General features: G+C 34.8%; 1 protein-coding gene across 1 annotated transcript in view; it reads left to right on the forward strand.

Annotated features, from left to right (window-relative positions):
* The window catches only part of ANKS1B (ankyrin repeat and sterile alpha motif domain containing 1B), a 1,110,621-nt gene that overhangs the window by 167,401 nt on the left and 924,798 nt on the right, over positions 1-18,422 (forward strand). Inside the window, exons 7-8 of the mRNA XM_064590752.1 lie at positions 2,935-3,048; positions 4,446-4,612. Of these exons, the coding sequence (XP_064446822.1) occupies positions 2,935-3,048; positions 4,446-4,612 (281 nt within the window). The remainder of the gene's footprint in view (positions 1-2,934; positions 3,049-4,445; positions 4,613-18,422) is intronic.

The raw sequence follows: 18,422 nt of genomic DNA on the forward strand, positions 1-18,422 counted from the left end.
TCAGTCTTGCAAGCCTTTGTTTTTTGGTAAAGGTCACTTAAGTACCTGTGTAATTAGGTGCAGGCATTTAGGTCTACTGAAGGTTTGGGAACCATTTAGGTACTAATTTTTCATTTGCAGGATTATATATTTCCCTGTTCGATCTAAAAATTTTAATGAAGGGGCGCCTGGGTGGCTCAGTCAGTTAAGCAGCTGCCTTCGGCTCAGGTCATGATCCCAGGGTCCTGGGATCGAGCCCCACATCGGGCTCCCTGCTCGGCAGGAAGCCTGCTTCTCCCTCTCCCACTCCCCCTGCTTGTGTTCCCTCTCTCGCTGCATCTCTCTCTGTCAAATAAATAAATAAAATCTTTAAAAAAATAATAAAAAATAAAAAAAAATAAAAATTTTAATGAAAATTTAGATTTAAATACTTTCCCTTTTTGCTTCATGATTAGGCCTGACATGTAGTATGTTCCCTTAAAAATCCAGACATTCATTCTCTCCTTTCCAGGTAGCTTCTACACTGGTCAGCAGTGATTATCCCCTGATTATTGCAGATGGGTGGCAAGTGTAATAGGGAAGGGAGGTGGGATGGTTTCCTTGGTTATTAGTTGGGAAGCTGAAGAACAGCTTTGTCCTGCAGGAGATAAATGAATTAAAACCAAGTCGGTCAGGTGATGCATAGATACAGGAGTCAACAAAAACCAAAGAGGGGTAAAAAGAATAGATGAGCTACAAGAGGTCATTCATGCTCTCTTCTCTCTTTATTTTCAAAACTTCTCAGGGAACACGAAGTTCAGTCCCCTACAATTATCTTGTTAATAAGTTAATTGCAGTCAAGTGCATATAGAGCTAGAGAATACAAGAGTGGCTCTTCACATTCAAATTAAAATCAAGTTGAATGAAAGCTAAAAAGGAAAAGAGTGGTATACAACATTTTTGTCTTCTCCCTGTAGGCACTTTATATTTTATATTGAACTTTTATCTCTAACTGAACTTTAAAAAAACAGAGGCTTGTGAATACTGTCTTTTGAGAAAAGCAAAATAAATGTCATCACTAAAAAGAGGGCATGGCATGATTGCATACATTCACTGTATTGATTTGACTGAGATGAAATTGTTATATAGGAGTTAACTATGTTCTCTTAAATGGTTAAGGTTCATTAGGTATGTCACCTTGTGATAGGGTATATGGGACATCTTTGAATTTTTTAGATTGTTGGCAGATTTTAGAATGTGAACGTGTTATCTGTATTCTTTGCATTCCTGGGTCATAAGTCAGTGGTACATTTTAAGTTTTATGAAAAGGTTATTTCACTAAAACCAATTTAGAGTAGATAAAATTACTATTTGTGTCCTGGAGGAAGAATTCACTTTACGTAATGACTGTATTTGGGTCAAAAATTTTAAGGATAGACTTCCATAGGTTGCTTTCTTTGCCTAGTAGAATTGCCCTTAGGTAGAAACTGGGTGGTATGAAGACACAGTTGGTTGGCATGAGAGCACAGACTTTCTTAGCTAGATTTTAAGAAAAAGATTCCTTCTGAATAAAGACATGTAAGTTAAAGATCCCTCTGAGGGAGAGATCAATTGATATAATCCTTTAGGTGGAGACTACAAACTAGCGAATGCTTTTGGCAGACAGCAGATTTATTTTGTTTAGATTACATATTTTAGGCCTGCACTGTGTTTCCATAAACATTGAATTAGCTTTCAACATTTAAAAATCTTAGGATTTCAGCTAAAATTTCAGAGTTTTGGTTTCTCAAAAAATGTAGGCTTTTATTTTACTTTACTGTTGAACTTTAGGTGGGGCATCTACTCTCTGGTTAATCATGCTCCACATGCTTTCTGTTTTCTCTATGATATTGAGGCTGAATATTCGTTGACATTTATCCCTGCATTCAGATGCCGTTTTCCTTATGCTTAAGAGAAAAGTGAGATGTTTTCTTATACCATGTCTATCTGGCTGTGCCACTTATTAGCTGTATGAGTATGGTCAACTTAAAATCTTTCTCTTTGAGTTGTCATCTTTGAAACTGAGATTGTAATAGTGACTGTGTCATAGTTTTGTGAGGATCAAGTGAGTTAACTTATTTTATTTTTAAGATTTTATTTATTTATTTGACAGACAGAGACACAGTGAGAGAGGAACACAAGCAGGGGGAGTGGAAGAGGGAGAAGCAGGCTTCCCGCCAAGCAGGGAGCCCGATGCGGGGCTCGATCCCAGGACGCTGGGATCATGACCTGAGCTGAAGGCAGGCGCTTAACGAATGAGCCACCCAGGCGCCCCAAGTTAACTTATTTTAAATACTTAGAACACTTCTGGGTGCATAGTAAGCCATATTTAAGTTTTAGCTGCTATTACTATAACTATGTCTTCATCAAAATTGGAGAAATGAGAGATAGGCTGCGCGGAACATTACTTCAAGAAAGAGAATGAACATTATTTCTCTGTGGAAATAAAGTTTAATATGCAATTATGCTTATATTACAAGAGTAAACACCATTATAACATAAATTTCACTCATTTATGTTACCTGACTGGTTGTTGAATTTGATATCCCTGTTTAGGTATCAAGTCTATTCAAAGCATCTTTCAGAGGGTTTTAAATCCTCAGGTAAAATATATTTAAGGAAGTTAAGGATGTTATTATGTCTTTAACAGATGAATTTATTTTTAAGGAAAGAATGTGACCAGTTTAATTTTCATAAAAAGGGTTTATGAGTCTCTTCTTAAGTATTTTTTATGTTTTAATTAAAAAGATTTAATAGTTCATCATGAAATTATTTCAGTTTGTTTGGTTTTTTGAAGTTCTTTTAAAAACTTAGGATATATTTAGGATTTGAGGAAATAAATGAAAAACTGATCACCAGAAATAAAACATAAAGTTTAGTTATTGATTTTAAAGTAAATGAATTTGACTATGTAATTTCAAAAACTTGTATACACAGAATATTTGGAAGGTGTGGGAAGATCAGCAGTCCCTGAAGAGCATGTACAAGAAGATACAACACAAGAAATACATATTTCATCTCCTGTTGAGTCTCCTTCCCAAAAGACTAAGAGTGAGTAGTTAATTATAAAGACCTTGAAATAGTACTAGACATTTATGTACAAATTTGTCCTATATGTACAAAAAGGCTAACACTTGTAAAAATTTCAGGTCTAATAAGTTGTATCTTATACTGTATATTTTATCCATTTATTCAGCCAGCATTTTTCTTTTAAGAGAGGGAGACGGTGGGGGCAGGAAGAGAGAATCTTAAGCAGGCTCCATACCCAGCGAAGAGCCAACACGGGAGTTTGACAGTCATCATAGGGCTCAGTCTCACAACCCTAAAGCCATGACCTGAGCCGAAATGAAGATTCGGACACTTAACTGACTGAGCCACCTAGGCACCCATTCAGTCAGCATTTATTGAGCTCTTCTATTTGCCAGACCCTTCTCTTGGCCCTACCATTGTAGTGAGCAAAATTAGCAATCCCTGCTGTCATGAAGTTTACATGGAGTGGATATTTCACAGTAGATTTTTTTTCCCCTAAAATTAATTAATTTACTTATTTGAGAGTATGAGAGCATGTGTGAGTGGAGGGAGGGGCAGAGGGAGAGAGAATCTCAAGCAGACTCCCCACAGAGTGCAGAGCCCAGCATGGGGGCTTAATGCTCATCACAGGACTCCATGCCAGGACGCTGAGAACATGACCTGAGCTGAAATCAAGAGTCAGGCAACTGAGACATCCAGGTGCCCCTTTCTAAAATGTATTTTTAATGCAGAATAAAAATATTGATATTTGGATTATAACTGCTGGAGTTTTATTTTTTCCCCAGAAGAAATTACAGGTATAAGGTACCTTTCTGAAAATGATTAGAAAAATGCGTATTTGCATGCAGCCTACAAAATACTCATATTTTGACAGATGATGCATATTATTTATCTGTTCTTCAGTGTTCTTCCTTTATGTCACATAGCACAATTCTAATTTATTACGTACGTAATTATTTTTCAAAATACATTCTACTATTTCTTTTTATTGAACCTAGGAAGTAGGCTTCCAGTACCATTTAAAATTTGTTAATGAGTTGTTGAATGAATTCTGTCCGTGAACTATAATGCCGGTGAAAGATTGTTGAAGATTAAATGTTACAATGGATGAAGGCTTAGGAATTGTAATTCCAGATGCTTTTATGTACTACCTATCTATAAACCTTCAATACTTATTTCTATTTTGAATAAGAGTAATAATAGGCAAAATTGGGATTTCTCCTTGTCTTTTAATATTCTTGAACTTATTATAGTTTAGTACCTTGCTTTTAACAGAATATTTTCTGACTTACTAAATCTTGTTTGTCATAGTCTGACTTCTGTTACCATACTAGTCATATTTTTATTAGTTAATAGGAAGTTTTAGCAATAGCCTTTCTTGAAACTTTGAAAAAAATTACTGTCTTACTCTCTTACAGGTGAAACTGTGACTGGAGAATTATCAAAACTCTTGGATGAAATAAAACTCTGTCAAGAAAAGGATTATTCTTTTGAAGATTTGTGCCACACAATATCAGACCACTACTTAGATAATTTGAGCAAGATTTCAGAGGAAGAACTTGGGAAAAATGGAAGCCAGAGTGTAGTAAGTAAGGGGGGAAGGAAGACAGTGCGTCTGTCTTTGCCAACTCAATGTGTATCTGAGAGGCATGGGATTTGTGCATTATCCTATCTTCAGATTCTTCCAGTGTCAAATGTCAGATTCCCTATTGCTCTTTTTCTGATGTTCATTGGTGTTTTACTCTCACTGCATGTGTAGGGGAAGGAATGCTTTGATAAATCACTTATAGTTTGTGATGATCTTGCTACTGTTGATTTGCCTAAGAAATCATAATTTCTTTGATTATGTTCTTTTAGTTTTACTGGGCATGATGATACTGGTTTCCAAAGGAAGAAAAAAAAAATCTTCCTTTTGTCTTTGTTTCCCCTTTTTCTCTATGGACTGAGTCTACCCCATCTTAAAGAAAGATGGAGCTGGGCTATGTGTGTATGTTCCCCAGTCACTTTGTATGTTATGGTAGGGGAGAGACATTGTAGAAAGTTTGACCTCCATATTTTTATAATGTTATGCAAATCCCTTAGGCAACCTACAAGCTCAGAATCTAAATCATGAGTTAGAGATTCTTGCTCATTTAGATTTTTATATTAACACAATAGCAAAACAAAAACAAAAACAAAAAAACACAAAAAACCAAAACCTGTAAAGAATCAATCAGTTTAAAATTAGTATTTGTATATCTCTTTTATGTCAGGTAGAGGTAGGATTTATAGGGTGCACTGGTATTAAAGGAAATGCAGTATTATAACATGAAATCTTTACTCACTTTTAGAACTTAATTTGTTATAGAAACATGCTTTCTTCAAAAGCTAATAAGAGTGGATTGTGTTAAGTATGTCATATTATTTATGAAAACTAAAAAGTAATTGCCAAGTATAGTGACTATTATGAGAATGTTTACTTCATTTAGTTCCTTAATGTGCAACTTGTTTCCCAGGATAGTGCTTGCTAGTCTAGCTCCATGGCTAGTCTTACTCCCTAGGCTGTCTTTGTTATTTTTTTTATTTTTATTTTTGCTGCAATATCTTTTTTAAAGCATCATATTATTGGCCCCAATAAAAGCTCTTTATGAATAATTATGATTAATTATATATACATATGAGTTTTAACCAAATGAAATTTTTATATTAATGAAATATTTACTGTAATGACTTTAATATCAGAACAAAATTTCCTGTTTAAAAATCTTAAACAGTTTTATGTCATCTCCAAATTACAAACCAATTACAATTCAACATTTCCTTGAAGGTTGGTTACAAATCAAAACATATTTATCCTACATAAATAATACATGGTGTTTAGATTTTTAGGTCTGTCCCTAAAGATTTCTCTAAACTGACGGCTTCTGGCCCTCTACTTCTAAGCCCACAGATTTTCTGAAAGCCCTAATTTTCTAGACCAGTGGTTTATAAACTTTTTTTGTTGTGTGTAGCATAGTAAACAAATTTTAAGCAAACATCCTAAGTGCATGTGTTTATAAATTACATATATCTACTATTCTAAGAATGTATGATGTAAATTAGGTACATACTACAAGAGACATTCAAATAAGAAGGATAAAGAATAAGTGTAAATAGAAGCTCTATCTTTTTTTTCCTTTTAGTCAGTGGGTATCTTGTGCACTTTGTTTGGGGTCTGCACACTTTACTTGGCGACTGTGCTTACTCAAGCTTACAGATTTCAGGTAGTGATAGCAGAGGTTTTTTATATTATGAGGGTGACATAATTTGGGGGAAATGATGGCCAAAGGTTGTTTCTTTATAAGTCAAAGACTGTATTGTGATAGTAGCAAGAGAGAAATTAATGTTCATAAATTGAACTGAATTTCTTAAAATTCAAGCTTATCCTTTCATAAAATCAGTCTTTGTTCCTGTGACAAATTTTATATTGTGTTCCTTGAAAATATTGTCATATTAAATAATAAAGGTTATATGAGGCAGAAAAGCAGAGGGTACATATAAGTAAGGACAGGTAGTTCAATTTTTCTGGAATAATAGAGTTTATAAAGCAGAAAGATTATGAAATAAAATTAGAAGAATAGGTTGAGGTCAGGCCATGGATGATTTTGAATGTCAGGATAAGAGTTTTAGTATTTATTTTTTAGAAAATGAGAAAAATCTAAAGGATTTTGAGGAGATAAAAGACATCATTGGAAGTGCCCTTTCAGAAGATTAATAGAAACTTGTTATTGAATGTTTAAAAAGTAATCGAATTACTTTGATCCTTCTCTGTAGCCTGTGTTTTATTTGGGTTCATTCGCTTTTGTTGACTATTTCTGTTCATCAAAAATGTTCCTTCAGAGTTTTGTTATGAATTATACTCTCAAGTTAGGCAAAAATTTAATCAAGTACTTATAGATCACCTAATATAGATGTTTGTTACCATGTTGTAAATCACAGGATTTATAATAGCAGTTCCTGACTTGAAAGAGTTCAAAATTCTTATTAGAAGAAGGCTTTAGTCACAGTGTACAGACAAGACTAACATATAAAACAACAGATACATAAGAGCTGACATTTATTAGTTGCTTGCTATTCTAATGCTTTATATGATTTAAGCTGCTTAATCTTCATAGTAATCCTACGAGTGGATTTATAGACTTGGGAAATGACTCAGCTGGCAAGTGGCAGATCTAGGATTCAAACTCAGAGCCAATGTCCTTAATTCCCAGCTACATTTCTCATAATAAATTACCTGGTGGCCAAAGGAATTTTTAAAAAGGGAGAGATTAGTGAAGACTCATTGGTATTCATTGAAGGCTTCATGGAGGTAGGGAGAGACTAAACTGGGCCGTGAGGGGAGAAGGAGATGTCCCTTGTATTTGTTTTAGAATAAATGGATGAATGAATGAATGAATGAGTGAATGGGAGAGGATTCCAGCTTGTAGAAACAGTATGTGCAAAAGCACAGAGGTGAGACATAGCGTATAATTTGAGAATAATGGTTTATCATGAGAGTTGATCTTGGAGAGTAGTGGGAAACAAATTTGGGTAAGTAACGATAATACCTAACACTTATGGAGCACTTTGTTTATATTAACTGATTTAATCTTCACAATAACCCTGACTAGGTGGTATTATTCCCCGTTTTACAGATGAGAAAATGGAGGCACAGAGAACTTTTATGATTTTCCCACATTTATGCGGTAATTGCCAGAGCCAGGATCTGAACACATGTAGTCTCGGGCTGGTGCCGTATTCATTACCACTCAGCTATTTTGTTAAGGGCAGATAATTAGATTTGGGAACCTAGTCAGAAGTTTAATATTGATGGTGAGGAGAATAAACTCTTGAGGAGGGGAGTTCTGTCTTGAAGGTGACATTTTGGGAAGATAAAAATGGTAACTGTAGTCAGATGTTCTGGAAGAGCTTTTTGATTCTTAGCAATGGTAATATGTTAGACATATTTGGAGAGGCTTCAAAAAATACTGATACCTACAGGTACCATGTCCTGACCAACTAGACGAACTAAATCAGAATTGTTTGGGGTGGCCCTGAGCCTCATTCTTTTAGAAAGCTAATATGCACACGGTTGGTCTAGAGGACTAAAAATCTGCCAGGGCGGGACGCCTGGGTGGCTCAGTCGGTTGAGCGTCTGCCTTCGGCTCAGGTCATGATCCCAGGGTCCTGGGATCGAGTCCCACATCGGGCTCCCTGCTCCGCGGGGAGCCTGCTTCTCCCTCTGCCTCTGTCTCTCTCTCTGTCTCTCATGAATAAATAAGTAAAATCTTTAAAAAAAAAAAAATCTGCTAGGGCCTTACTGAGGTAATGTAGACCTGAGATGCTGAGTCAGAACTGAAGTCTTGATAACACCACAAAATTACACAATTTTAGAGCTAGAATAAATCTCCTAATGGGTCTTCGAGTATCCAGCCTAATTCTCCCACTCCCGTGTAAGAGTGTCTAAAAAAAATCTCTTGAGTTAGAGACATTTTCAGTTTATCATCAAAGAAAATTCCCAGTGTAGTCCTAAATTAAAATTATTTCTATATTACATTGGAATATTAAATGTGGAGTAATATTTTTGCTTATTCACATTATTGGCTGAAGGATGGGCATTTGGGTTTGGTTGAAATACCCATCTTGTTCATCATAATATGACAAATAATTCCAAAAGTAATTTAGAAGAAATCAAAATGTAAGGAAAATATGTTTTGTAGATTTATGTTATTAATAAATGTATTTTCCATATTAATGATGTGCCTTGAATTTTGGGGGTATTTTAACTATTCTTAGTTCCGTTTAGCTTTCATTGCCTTTTTTCTTCCAATAGAGGGCACTCTAATTCAGTAATTTAAAATACAAAATCAGCTGTCTTATGTAAGAACTTTTACTTTTGAATTAGAGGTTTCTGGTTTTATTAAAATATTAGCCTTAGGTAGTAGCTTGAACAATTTTACTAATATAAGTGAATTAAAAATTAAATTCTTATTATGATTGAATGTATTCTATTGGAGTTTTTACATTTAATGTGAAGGCTAGCTCCAGTTAAAATTACATTTTCCCTTGCATAAATTTTAATTCAAAAGTTAGTCTAAGTGCTTTTATAATATGCATATGGAGCCATTTTCTAAGTTGAATTAGGACATTATATAATCTAGAATGTAAATTTTGAAGAAATATAAATATCTTTACATTCTTTAGCAACCCATGAAATTTAGAATTTTGAAAGAATATAAAATAATCTGAAAAAATGTTCTGTTCTCTTAATTTATTTTCCCAGGTCATATATTCAGTTTCTTCCTCCATGTGTATAAACAATGTGCAAAACTCTGCAATGTGAATACATATACCATAGGGAAATTTGATTATAACATCAAGATTATTAGAGCAGACTTCAGAATCTAGGTTTCAGGAAAGCTTTTTTTTTAAAGATATGAAGTAGAAAAAGCATTATTGCCTCATTAGCTTATGTCTCTAAGAAATAAATAGGAGGCTTCAGGTATGAAATGCGTTATATGTTTCTTCTCCTAAGGGAAACCTGGATATAAGTAGTATATAAGACTTACTGTTTGAAAGGGATTGTGTTGGCAGGTTTTGTGCAATTTTAAATCAACCAGTATACTCTTTTCTATTATTTTACTTTCTTTTCCAATGCAAAATCTTTAATTACATGTAAACCTTCTGAATATGAGATATTTTACTTTAATATATCGAGATTTTTAAGATTCAACATCTCAGTTTTTATACTAAGCTTCTATAACCTGCTTGAGAACACTGTTGGAGGAGTGTGTTGGGGGCGTCTCCATAGGAAAATATACTTAATTTGATGCCAGAATTCATCAAGTGTTAAAGGTCAGTAGAATCAGATTAGGTTGTCTAGAATACAAATGGTGTTTATAAAACAATGTTTACTTTCAAAAATATAATTTCTAGAGCTTAATATCAGGAATGTACCAACTTCAGAATTGTGAGAGACTTGGGCGGCAATCTCATCCAATTCCTATCATATTCACAGCACTTCAGGAAGTGAATTATCTGAAACATAAAATAAAGAGTTCTTACAGGATTATAACTGATTCTTTAGCACATAATGAGTTGTGTTTTTTTTATAGTGGAACTGAATCTTAAGCAGTGGAACTATTACCTTATTGGGAATATAGTATTCAGAATATTTCTAACTTAAATAATTCGTATCTTATATAGTTGAACAAATTTTTTGGCAGTGGTGACTCAAGGTTGCTGTGTACTAAGTCTGGGCTTGGATTGTCCTAGCAGATTTTCCAGGATATTTAGGGAATACATAGATTCTGTTGACCTATGTTAATATTTTGAAGCTAATAGCATATTTATGTACCATATGTACCTACAAAGAAAAATCCAGAATCAAAATGGTAAGATTTTTGTCCCTCGTCTCATTCCAGGAAGAACTTGTATCTGAAGTGAATCTAGGAAGATCTTTGAGATATCCTTGGCTTCTAGAATAGAGGGGTCATTCTTCTGAACTTCCAACACAATTGCTTTTCCCTTTCATGATGCATCTCTTTGTTCTGCTTTGTCTTGTAGGTGTACACATTTTTATATTATTTCTTATAGACTTCTTAATGGGTAGATCTATATTTGATTGATCTCTGTAATCACATCCTGCCTAGCACAGTACCTTGCATGTAGTCTCTCAGTGAAAGTTTATTGAATGTTAAGTGCATGAAAAGGCAGAGACACTGCATAGAGGAGTACATATAAAGCCATGTTGTAAATAAACAATTTTTTATTGAAAAACATGTTTAATTATTTGGAAATGAATTACAGAGTCCAAGGACAGGTTTTTCCTGTTCTGCCACTTACTAGCAGGGTGACCTTTGGAAGTGCTGGAAATTTAAAAAAAGTTTAATATGGCCTTCTGTCAGTTACAGGAAAAGAGCTACTCTCTTTGTGCTGCTGAAGACATGCCATTTTGATTTTTATGTTTTATAGATTTTGTCCCAACTTTGTCCAGATTTTCAAATAACCACTCAATATGAACCCAAAAGGGATTTCTCTAGTGAGGTGCTAAATGTTTTATTCTTGGATTGGTGTTAGTCAGTATTTGCCATGGAAAAAAAGCCCCAGTCATCCATCATAATCACGTCTGCAGATGTTAAGGAGGAATAGCAAACATGGCAAATAATTGAACTTATATGAAAAATTACCTCAATAAACAGATTCTTGCTTCAAAGTAAAAACAGAATTCAGTGGGAGTTACAATAAAATAAAATCCTATAATTAGAGTCCTAAAAATTCAGTGATTTAAGTATAAGATTGGAGAGATTTAATTGGGGAAGATGTGCATTCAAAAAGTTCTAGGGTATATAAATGACCACAACTACAGTATGAACGAACAGTGAGAAGTGGCTGCTAAAAAATCAAATACTTGCCAAGCTCTGATCTCTGCATATAATTATAATACTAGAAGCTAGTATTTATATTGTACTAAGTTTTAACTATGTACTCAGACATTGTGGTAAGCATGTTAAAATCATTCTTTTTTATTCCTCACAATAATGCCGTGAGGTAGGTTTTATTATCCTCAGTGTGGAAATCAAGAGTAAAATAACTTGTCCAGGGTTATACAGCTACCAAAAAGTAAAACTGGGATCTAAATTTAGGTCTGATGTCTTCCAAGGTCATGACCCTAACTTACTGGATAGTCATGATAGTTATGTCATTAATGGTTATTAGTGACAGTCATTTTGTCTGCCATTAATATCTTCCACCTTGACCCATCCTCACCTTTTCATCATTCTTGCCATTTTGCAGGTGCAGACTCTCATTACCTCTTACTGAGTTATTTAAAGAGTTTTTTTATTCTGCCCATGTGTTTCTAGTGTCTCCTTGTTATTTGCTCCAGTTTTTTCTTAATACTACTGCTAAATCAGTATGCCTTAAGTGCAGTTCTGATCATGTCACCCTTCTTCTCAAAGCTAGACCTGGTCCTCACTGTAAAAATTAAATATAGACTTTTAACTTTGGCACTCAAGTCTCCATCTTCCAGCTTCATTATATATTTTTCAGCTTTCTCCCATTAATGTCTTAGATAAATAGGATGTTTTGGTAAAATGGGTTACTCTCAAGCATGTCTGTCTTTCCTTATCTCTGTCCGTGTTCACAGTGTTTCATTCATACATAATTCTTTTCTCTATCTTCTACATATTGAAAACCATCCTTCACAAAACCTGTTATTAAATATATTACAAGACCTTTTTTGATCTTTCTGTTAAAAGCCAACTATTTGGATTGGATATCATTACATTTTATTTATAAATGTGTAAAGTAAATTTCATAGTCTGCTTTATATTACTTATACATGAATCTGTTTTGGCTTTGCTTATAAACCTCTTGCTGACAGGGGAAATACTTATCTCTGTATGTGTGAGGAATTTAGCATAGTTCTTCACTCACATGCTTAATAAACATTTGTTGAGTTGATATGATAGGCCATGGACATCAGAAAGTCTGTTTGATAACTGAATGTAGGTGCAGACCTATGGATAAAGCTCTAAGATGGTGTCTTTCTAATCTCAGAAGAACTTCCTCTGTTGGTTGATGTCTCAAATAATGAATGCCTCACCATTTATTTTGAGAATGACATGAAATACCTGGTCGAACTATATTATAAACTTCCTTATGACATAAAAACACCAACATCTTATGCCAAGTCGTATCTTTCTTGTATAGTAATGTCTCTTTCATTGACAAGAAGGAAATCTTACATTATAAATACCATGTTTGGTTCCTGATAACATATATAATGGAAATCTGCTATAAGAATATACGAACATCTCATTTATATTTTAATTTTCAAATTCTTCAGTATTCTGTGATAAGCATTTTAAAAATTCATCCCTGTTATTCTTTCTGTGTGAGTTGAGATGGGCTATTTTTGAAGCAGTTTTTTTCCTATTAATCATAAAGAAAACAGGTTTAAGCAAACACCCTGTTTTTTTTCCTAATTATCGATGACTCTTGCTGATTATGATGTGCCTAACTAATGCATGGTATTATTATGTGCACGTCTTAAGTGTGTTTGATACCAGAATACCTCTCAGTATTACAAGCATTCTGTTAAAGTATCCCAAGGCAATAAACTCCCTTTCTAGAGAATTGTAAACTTTATATATTTGAAATTTATGAAGCTTGTGAAGTTATTTTGTCTACTTTGCAGCTACATGTCAGTTTTTATTTTGATACTTTCATTCTCTCTGATCTCTTTCTAATGTCCAACTTGAATTTATTCTTCCTCATAGAACATAGCTATTATGATTTCCCTGAGAATCTATACTCAGGAGATAATTGTAATGTTTTCTTGAAATTTTAATAATAACTTGACTTTCTTCTAACCTCACTTTCTGGATAATGATGATGTTAACTTTTGACAACTTTCAGCCACATGTTACAGTTAACCTCGTTCATTTATCATGTAATGCACTTAATGTGTAATTCTCTTTCAAGGTACACATTTGAGAATTGTTGATTCTCTTTTGGAGTAAAGGCCTTGGACAGCTTGCCATTGTAGAAGAATCCCATTTTGCTTGCTAATGCCAAATGAAATCAATCTTAGAGTCTGAGCTTAAAGAGACATGTCAGTGGTGATAATCACTTATCTCTGTGTTCAGGGAAAAGTTTTTCACCTTGAAAAGCAAAGTAATTCTGATGAAATAGTGGACTGGCGACCCAGAAAAAAATTACTGAAAGTGCTCACACTTCTAACATTTTATTATGAGACCATTTGAGTCATGACTACTGAATATTGGAATTGATTCAACCTCAAACAGCTGAAGAATTAAGATTCTACATTATGTAATCAAAGTCAATAGAAGGAAGAGATACTCTGTGGCCTGCTTTAATCTCAGGCCTAGATTTTTAAAAGTGTCTCATGTTATTTTCACTTTCCTTTGCCAGAATTTTTATTTCAACCATCTATGCTTTTTATTTTATCTTTTTTAAAGATTTTTTTTTTTTTTTTTTTTTTGAATGAGAATCTTCCATGCAGACTCACTACTGAGCAAAGGAGCCCAATGCGGGGCTTGATCCCACAACCCATGAGATCATGACTTGAGCTGAAACCAAGAGTTGGAGGCTTAACTGACTGAGCCACCCAGGTATCCAGGTGTCCCAAGCATCTATGCTTTTTAAAGCTCAAATGTTTTGGTAGCTTACAGTTTCACAACAGTTCTATTTATTTGATAGCTGCCTAAGCTATCAAATAACTAACAATGAGAAACAAAGTCTTAATTTGGAGAAAGAATGAGGTAGTCAAGCAGTTGAATTTGACAGGATATTTGAAAACTCTAAAATGAACAAAGATAATGAACCCAGTGAGAATTGTATCAGTAAAGTGGACATTGCTTGCCCCCAAAATGAGACAACACTGACATGTTATATCTTTTCCTGTAATCATCCTTTCTGTGTTGCTGAAATAAATCTATTCTTGAAGGCTTATAGAATATTCCCTTTTAGCCTTTAATCCTTCTCTTACTTAGTTTGGTGCCAGTTTCCTGAACATTGAAAGTATCTGTATTGTCATAGTTACTATTATCATTGTTGCTAACTTACTGAGAACCCTGTATTAAAGAATTATACTAATTTATTCAATAATAGGTTATTTGTAGCTTGGAGTGACATTACGGTGTAGACAACAAGAGTTTTGAACTCAGACAGACTTGTATTTGAATTGAAATTCTACTTAGATAAATATTACCCTGATCATTATATTTGTCACCTGAATAGCAATGTTTCGATAGTCTTTCTCACCTCAATCTACTGAATCGGAATGCCTGGAAGTGGATTATTATTAATATTTTTAAAAGATTTTATCTATTTATTTAGAAAGAGAGCAAGGGGAGGGGCAGTGGGAGAGGGAAATCTCAAGGAGACTCAGCACTCCTATAGTCTGTATAACTTTTAATTAATTCTTTTATACTTTAACTGACAATGTTGTCAAAATACCACATAAAGTAGTATTTAAAAGAATATATTATCATCCTTCTCTTACACTCATTTTCAGTTCTTCAAACTTACAGACTACATTCATTGTTGCTCTCTTGTTCTTTATAATTCTGTCTTCTCCCTCACAATCTGTCCCCCAATACCTCCTTCTCCCTACCATCTTCATTTAAGTAAAATTCTATAAGAATGAAATTGTAAATCCAGGCCAGTGTTTTATTTTTTATTGTCTAGCCCAAGTGCCCATTATCATTCTTAGCATATAGGAAGTGCTCAGTAAATGGTTTTTTTGGGTCATTGAACTACTTTTAAAAAATTTGATATTACCAGTTTCTTCCTTCTCACTTATTCTATTATACCTAATCAGAACTCATTTTATCCCTGTATAACTATGACTTCTGAGGTTCTGGGTTACATAAATTAAGTTGAGGTCATTTCACCAACATAATCTTACAAGATTGTATTGGCTCAGTAGCGTCCTTCATGAGAGTTAAGCAAAGTGCCAGATAAGGCCTCACTCAGATGATATTCTCAGGGATTGTGTTTCATGTATATAACACTTATTAATATCTTTATACTGGTGTTATCACCTTTCTGATAGACTATATAACCAACACCCCATACAGGACAGAAGTGTGTGTGCCTGTGTGTGTATGTGTGTGTGAAGAGGAGGATGGAGAAAAGAAGGGAGAATGGAAGAGGAGGAGAAAGAGATCATAATATTATCAGTAGGGACTTTTGTCTTTGCCCTTTGATTTATGAGTTCCCTAATTTTATCTTATCCTTTGGAGCAAGTGGCATTTTATGATTTTGAGAATCTAACCATAAACACTGAAGAATCTGATTTTTTTTCTGGATATAGTAATGTCAGAGTCCAAAGCATAAAAATTCTGTATTCATCGATCACATATGTGAAGGTGTACTTCATATTTTTGTCTTGTCTATAACCTAATTTTAAGAGATGCTTTGATTGTTCATAAGCCTGGAGGCATATTTACTTAACCAAGATATTCTGACTCATGCTTAGCAATGAGAGTAACTGGGAGTGGGGTGTGGTGGTTTACATATAGTGGTTGGCGGAGGAGAGATAAACCGTAATCTGAAAGAGGAGAAGGATGCAGTCACATAAATACCAAGGAAAGAAAATTTGGAATAAAAGGAAATACTGTTTCCTGAGGCGGGAAAGAGCTTAGTATGTTTAAGTACCAGAAAAGAGGCCACTGGTGTAGACTGAAATATAGTGAACTGGGTAGAGAATAAAATGGAATGAAGTTGGAAATCCAGATTAGACAGGGTCTTGTAGGTCATGGAAAATGGTTTGATTTTTTTTTTTAATCAAAAATTTTTAAGCTGGGAAGTGATATAATTATGGCAGCAAAGTTGGAAAGTCTGGCTCTTCTAAATTCACTGATAGTTCTATTTTAATATCAGATGTCTGTATGATATTTATAGCATAATACATTAAAAATATGATCAGTGGTTATTTATCCTGGATCTGCTGTGTGGTAGGTTCTGTACTGGGCTCTGAGATATGTGTAGCAGTCAGTAAGATTGATAGTGTCATTACTATCACTGAACTTCGGTTTAGCAGCAGGTACAGAAATGGACATAGGCAATTATGTGATAGTGTAATGCGTGTTGTAACAGGGAAAATACAAGGTAGTAATTAAACACATGGAAAATATATTGGACTCAGATTTGGGTGATTAGGGCAGACTTTCCAAATTTGATTCTCTTCTCCTTGATTCTTCTTGTATCAACCAGGTAACTACTTTCCTAATTGTTTGTGTTCTCCTTAGCTGATCTTCTTTCTTTTCACAGACCCTGGCTTTCTATTCTTTCTATTCTTTCTTAGGCATTGTCTTCCACAGAGAACTGCTCTTTGAGTTCAGGTAGTAACTAAATACTATTTATTTCCAAATCTATAATTCTACCTTAAAGTTCTCACTACTTTCCAGTTCTTTGCTCAAACAGCCCACTGTTATTTCAAACCAAACCTGTAAAAATACAAATAAATCGTCTTCCCACCCAAATCTATGCCTGTACCCATTTTCCATCTTTCATCCTTCCAGGACAGATACTTTCATATTATGTTTGATTCTTTCCTGTTTCTTTCATTCTCCTGGTCTACTAGAGAGTTCCCCTTTGTTTATTCTCATCATCCCTGCTGGACCGCACTTCACATTCCAGGAACTGCCTCATTTCTTTATTCATTTCTTTTTTATTATTATGTTATGTTAATCACCATACATTACATCATTAGTTTTTGATGTAGTGTTCCATGATTCATTGTTTGCATATAACACCCAGTGCTCCATGCAAAACGTGCCCTCTTTAATACCCATCACCAGGCTAACCCATCCCCCACCCCCTCCCCTCTAGAACCCTCAGTTTGTTTCTCAGAGTCCATCATCTCTCATGGTTCGTCTCCCCCTCCAACTTCCCCCCCTTCATTCTTCCTCTCCTACTATCTTCTTTTTTTTTTTCTTAACATATATTGCATTATTTATTTCAGAGGTACAGATCTGTGATTCAACAGTCTTGCACAATTCACAGCACTCACCATAGCACATACCCTCCCCAACGTCTATCACCCAGCCACCCCATCCCTCCCTCCCCCCACCACTCCAGCAACCCTCGGTTTGTTTCCTGAGATTAAGAATTCCTCATATCAGTGAGGTTATATGATACATGTCTTTCTCTGATTGACTTATTTCGCTTAGCATAATACCCTCTAGTTCCATCCACGTCACTGCAAATGGCAAGATTTTGTGGGGTTTTTTTTTGATGGCTGCATAATATTCCATTGTATATATATACCACATCTTCTTGATCCATTCATCTATCGATGGACATCTTGACTCTTTCCATAGTTTGGCTGTTGTGGACATTGCTGCTATAAACATTGGGGTGCATGTACCCCTTCGGATCCCTACATTTGTATCTTTGGGGTAAATACCCAGTAGTGCAATTGCTGGGTCGTATGGTAGCTCTATTTTCAACTTTTTGAGGAACCTCCACACTGTTTATTCATTTTTACACTAAAATTTTGGAAGAATGTTTTTTCTTTTTCCCATGTCTCTCCTCCATTTTCTCTTAAAGCCAGTTTAATCAGGCTTTCTCCTTCACCAGGTCCCAGAACTGCCTTATTGAGGTCTCTACTGACTTCATTGCGAATTCCAATAGACATTTCTTAGTCCTTTTCTTACTTGATCTTTGAGGAGCATTTGCCCACGTTGACCATGCTCTCCTCTTTCACATGCATACTTAGTTCACTTGACTTCCTAGACACCACACTTTCCTGATTTTCTTCCTTCTTGGCTGGCTACCCCCTTTCAGTCTCCTTTGCTGGTTCCTCCTTATATTTCTGACCACTTAACACTAAAGTGCCATAGGGCTCATTCCCTGGACTTCTC

This window comes from Mirounga angustirostris, unplaced genomic scaffold (assembly GCF_029215605.1).
Source record: "Mirounga angustirostris isolate CCGP_5_RB_7025 unplaced genomic scaffold, mMirAng1.0.hap1 SCAF_5, whole genome shotgun sequence".
Lineage (NCBI taxonomy): Eukaryota > Metazoa > Chordata > Mammalia > Carnivora > Phocidae > Mirounga > Mirounga angustirostris.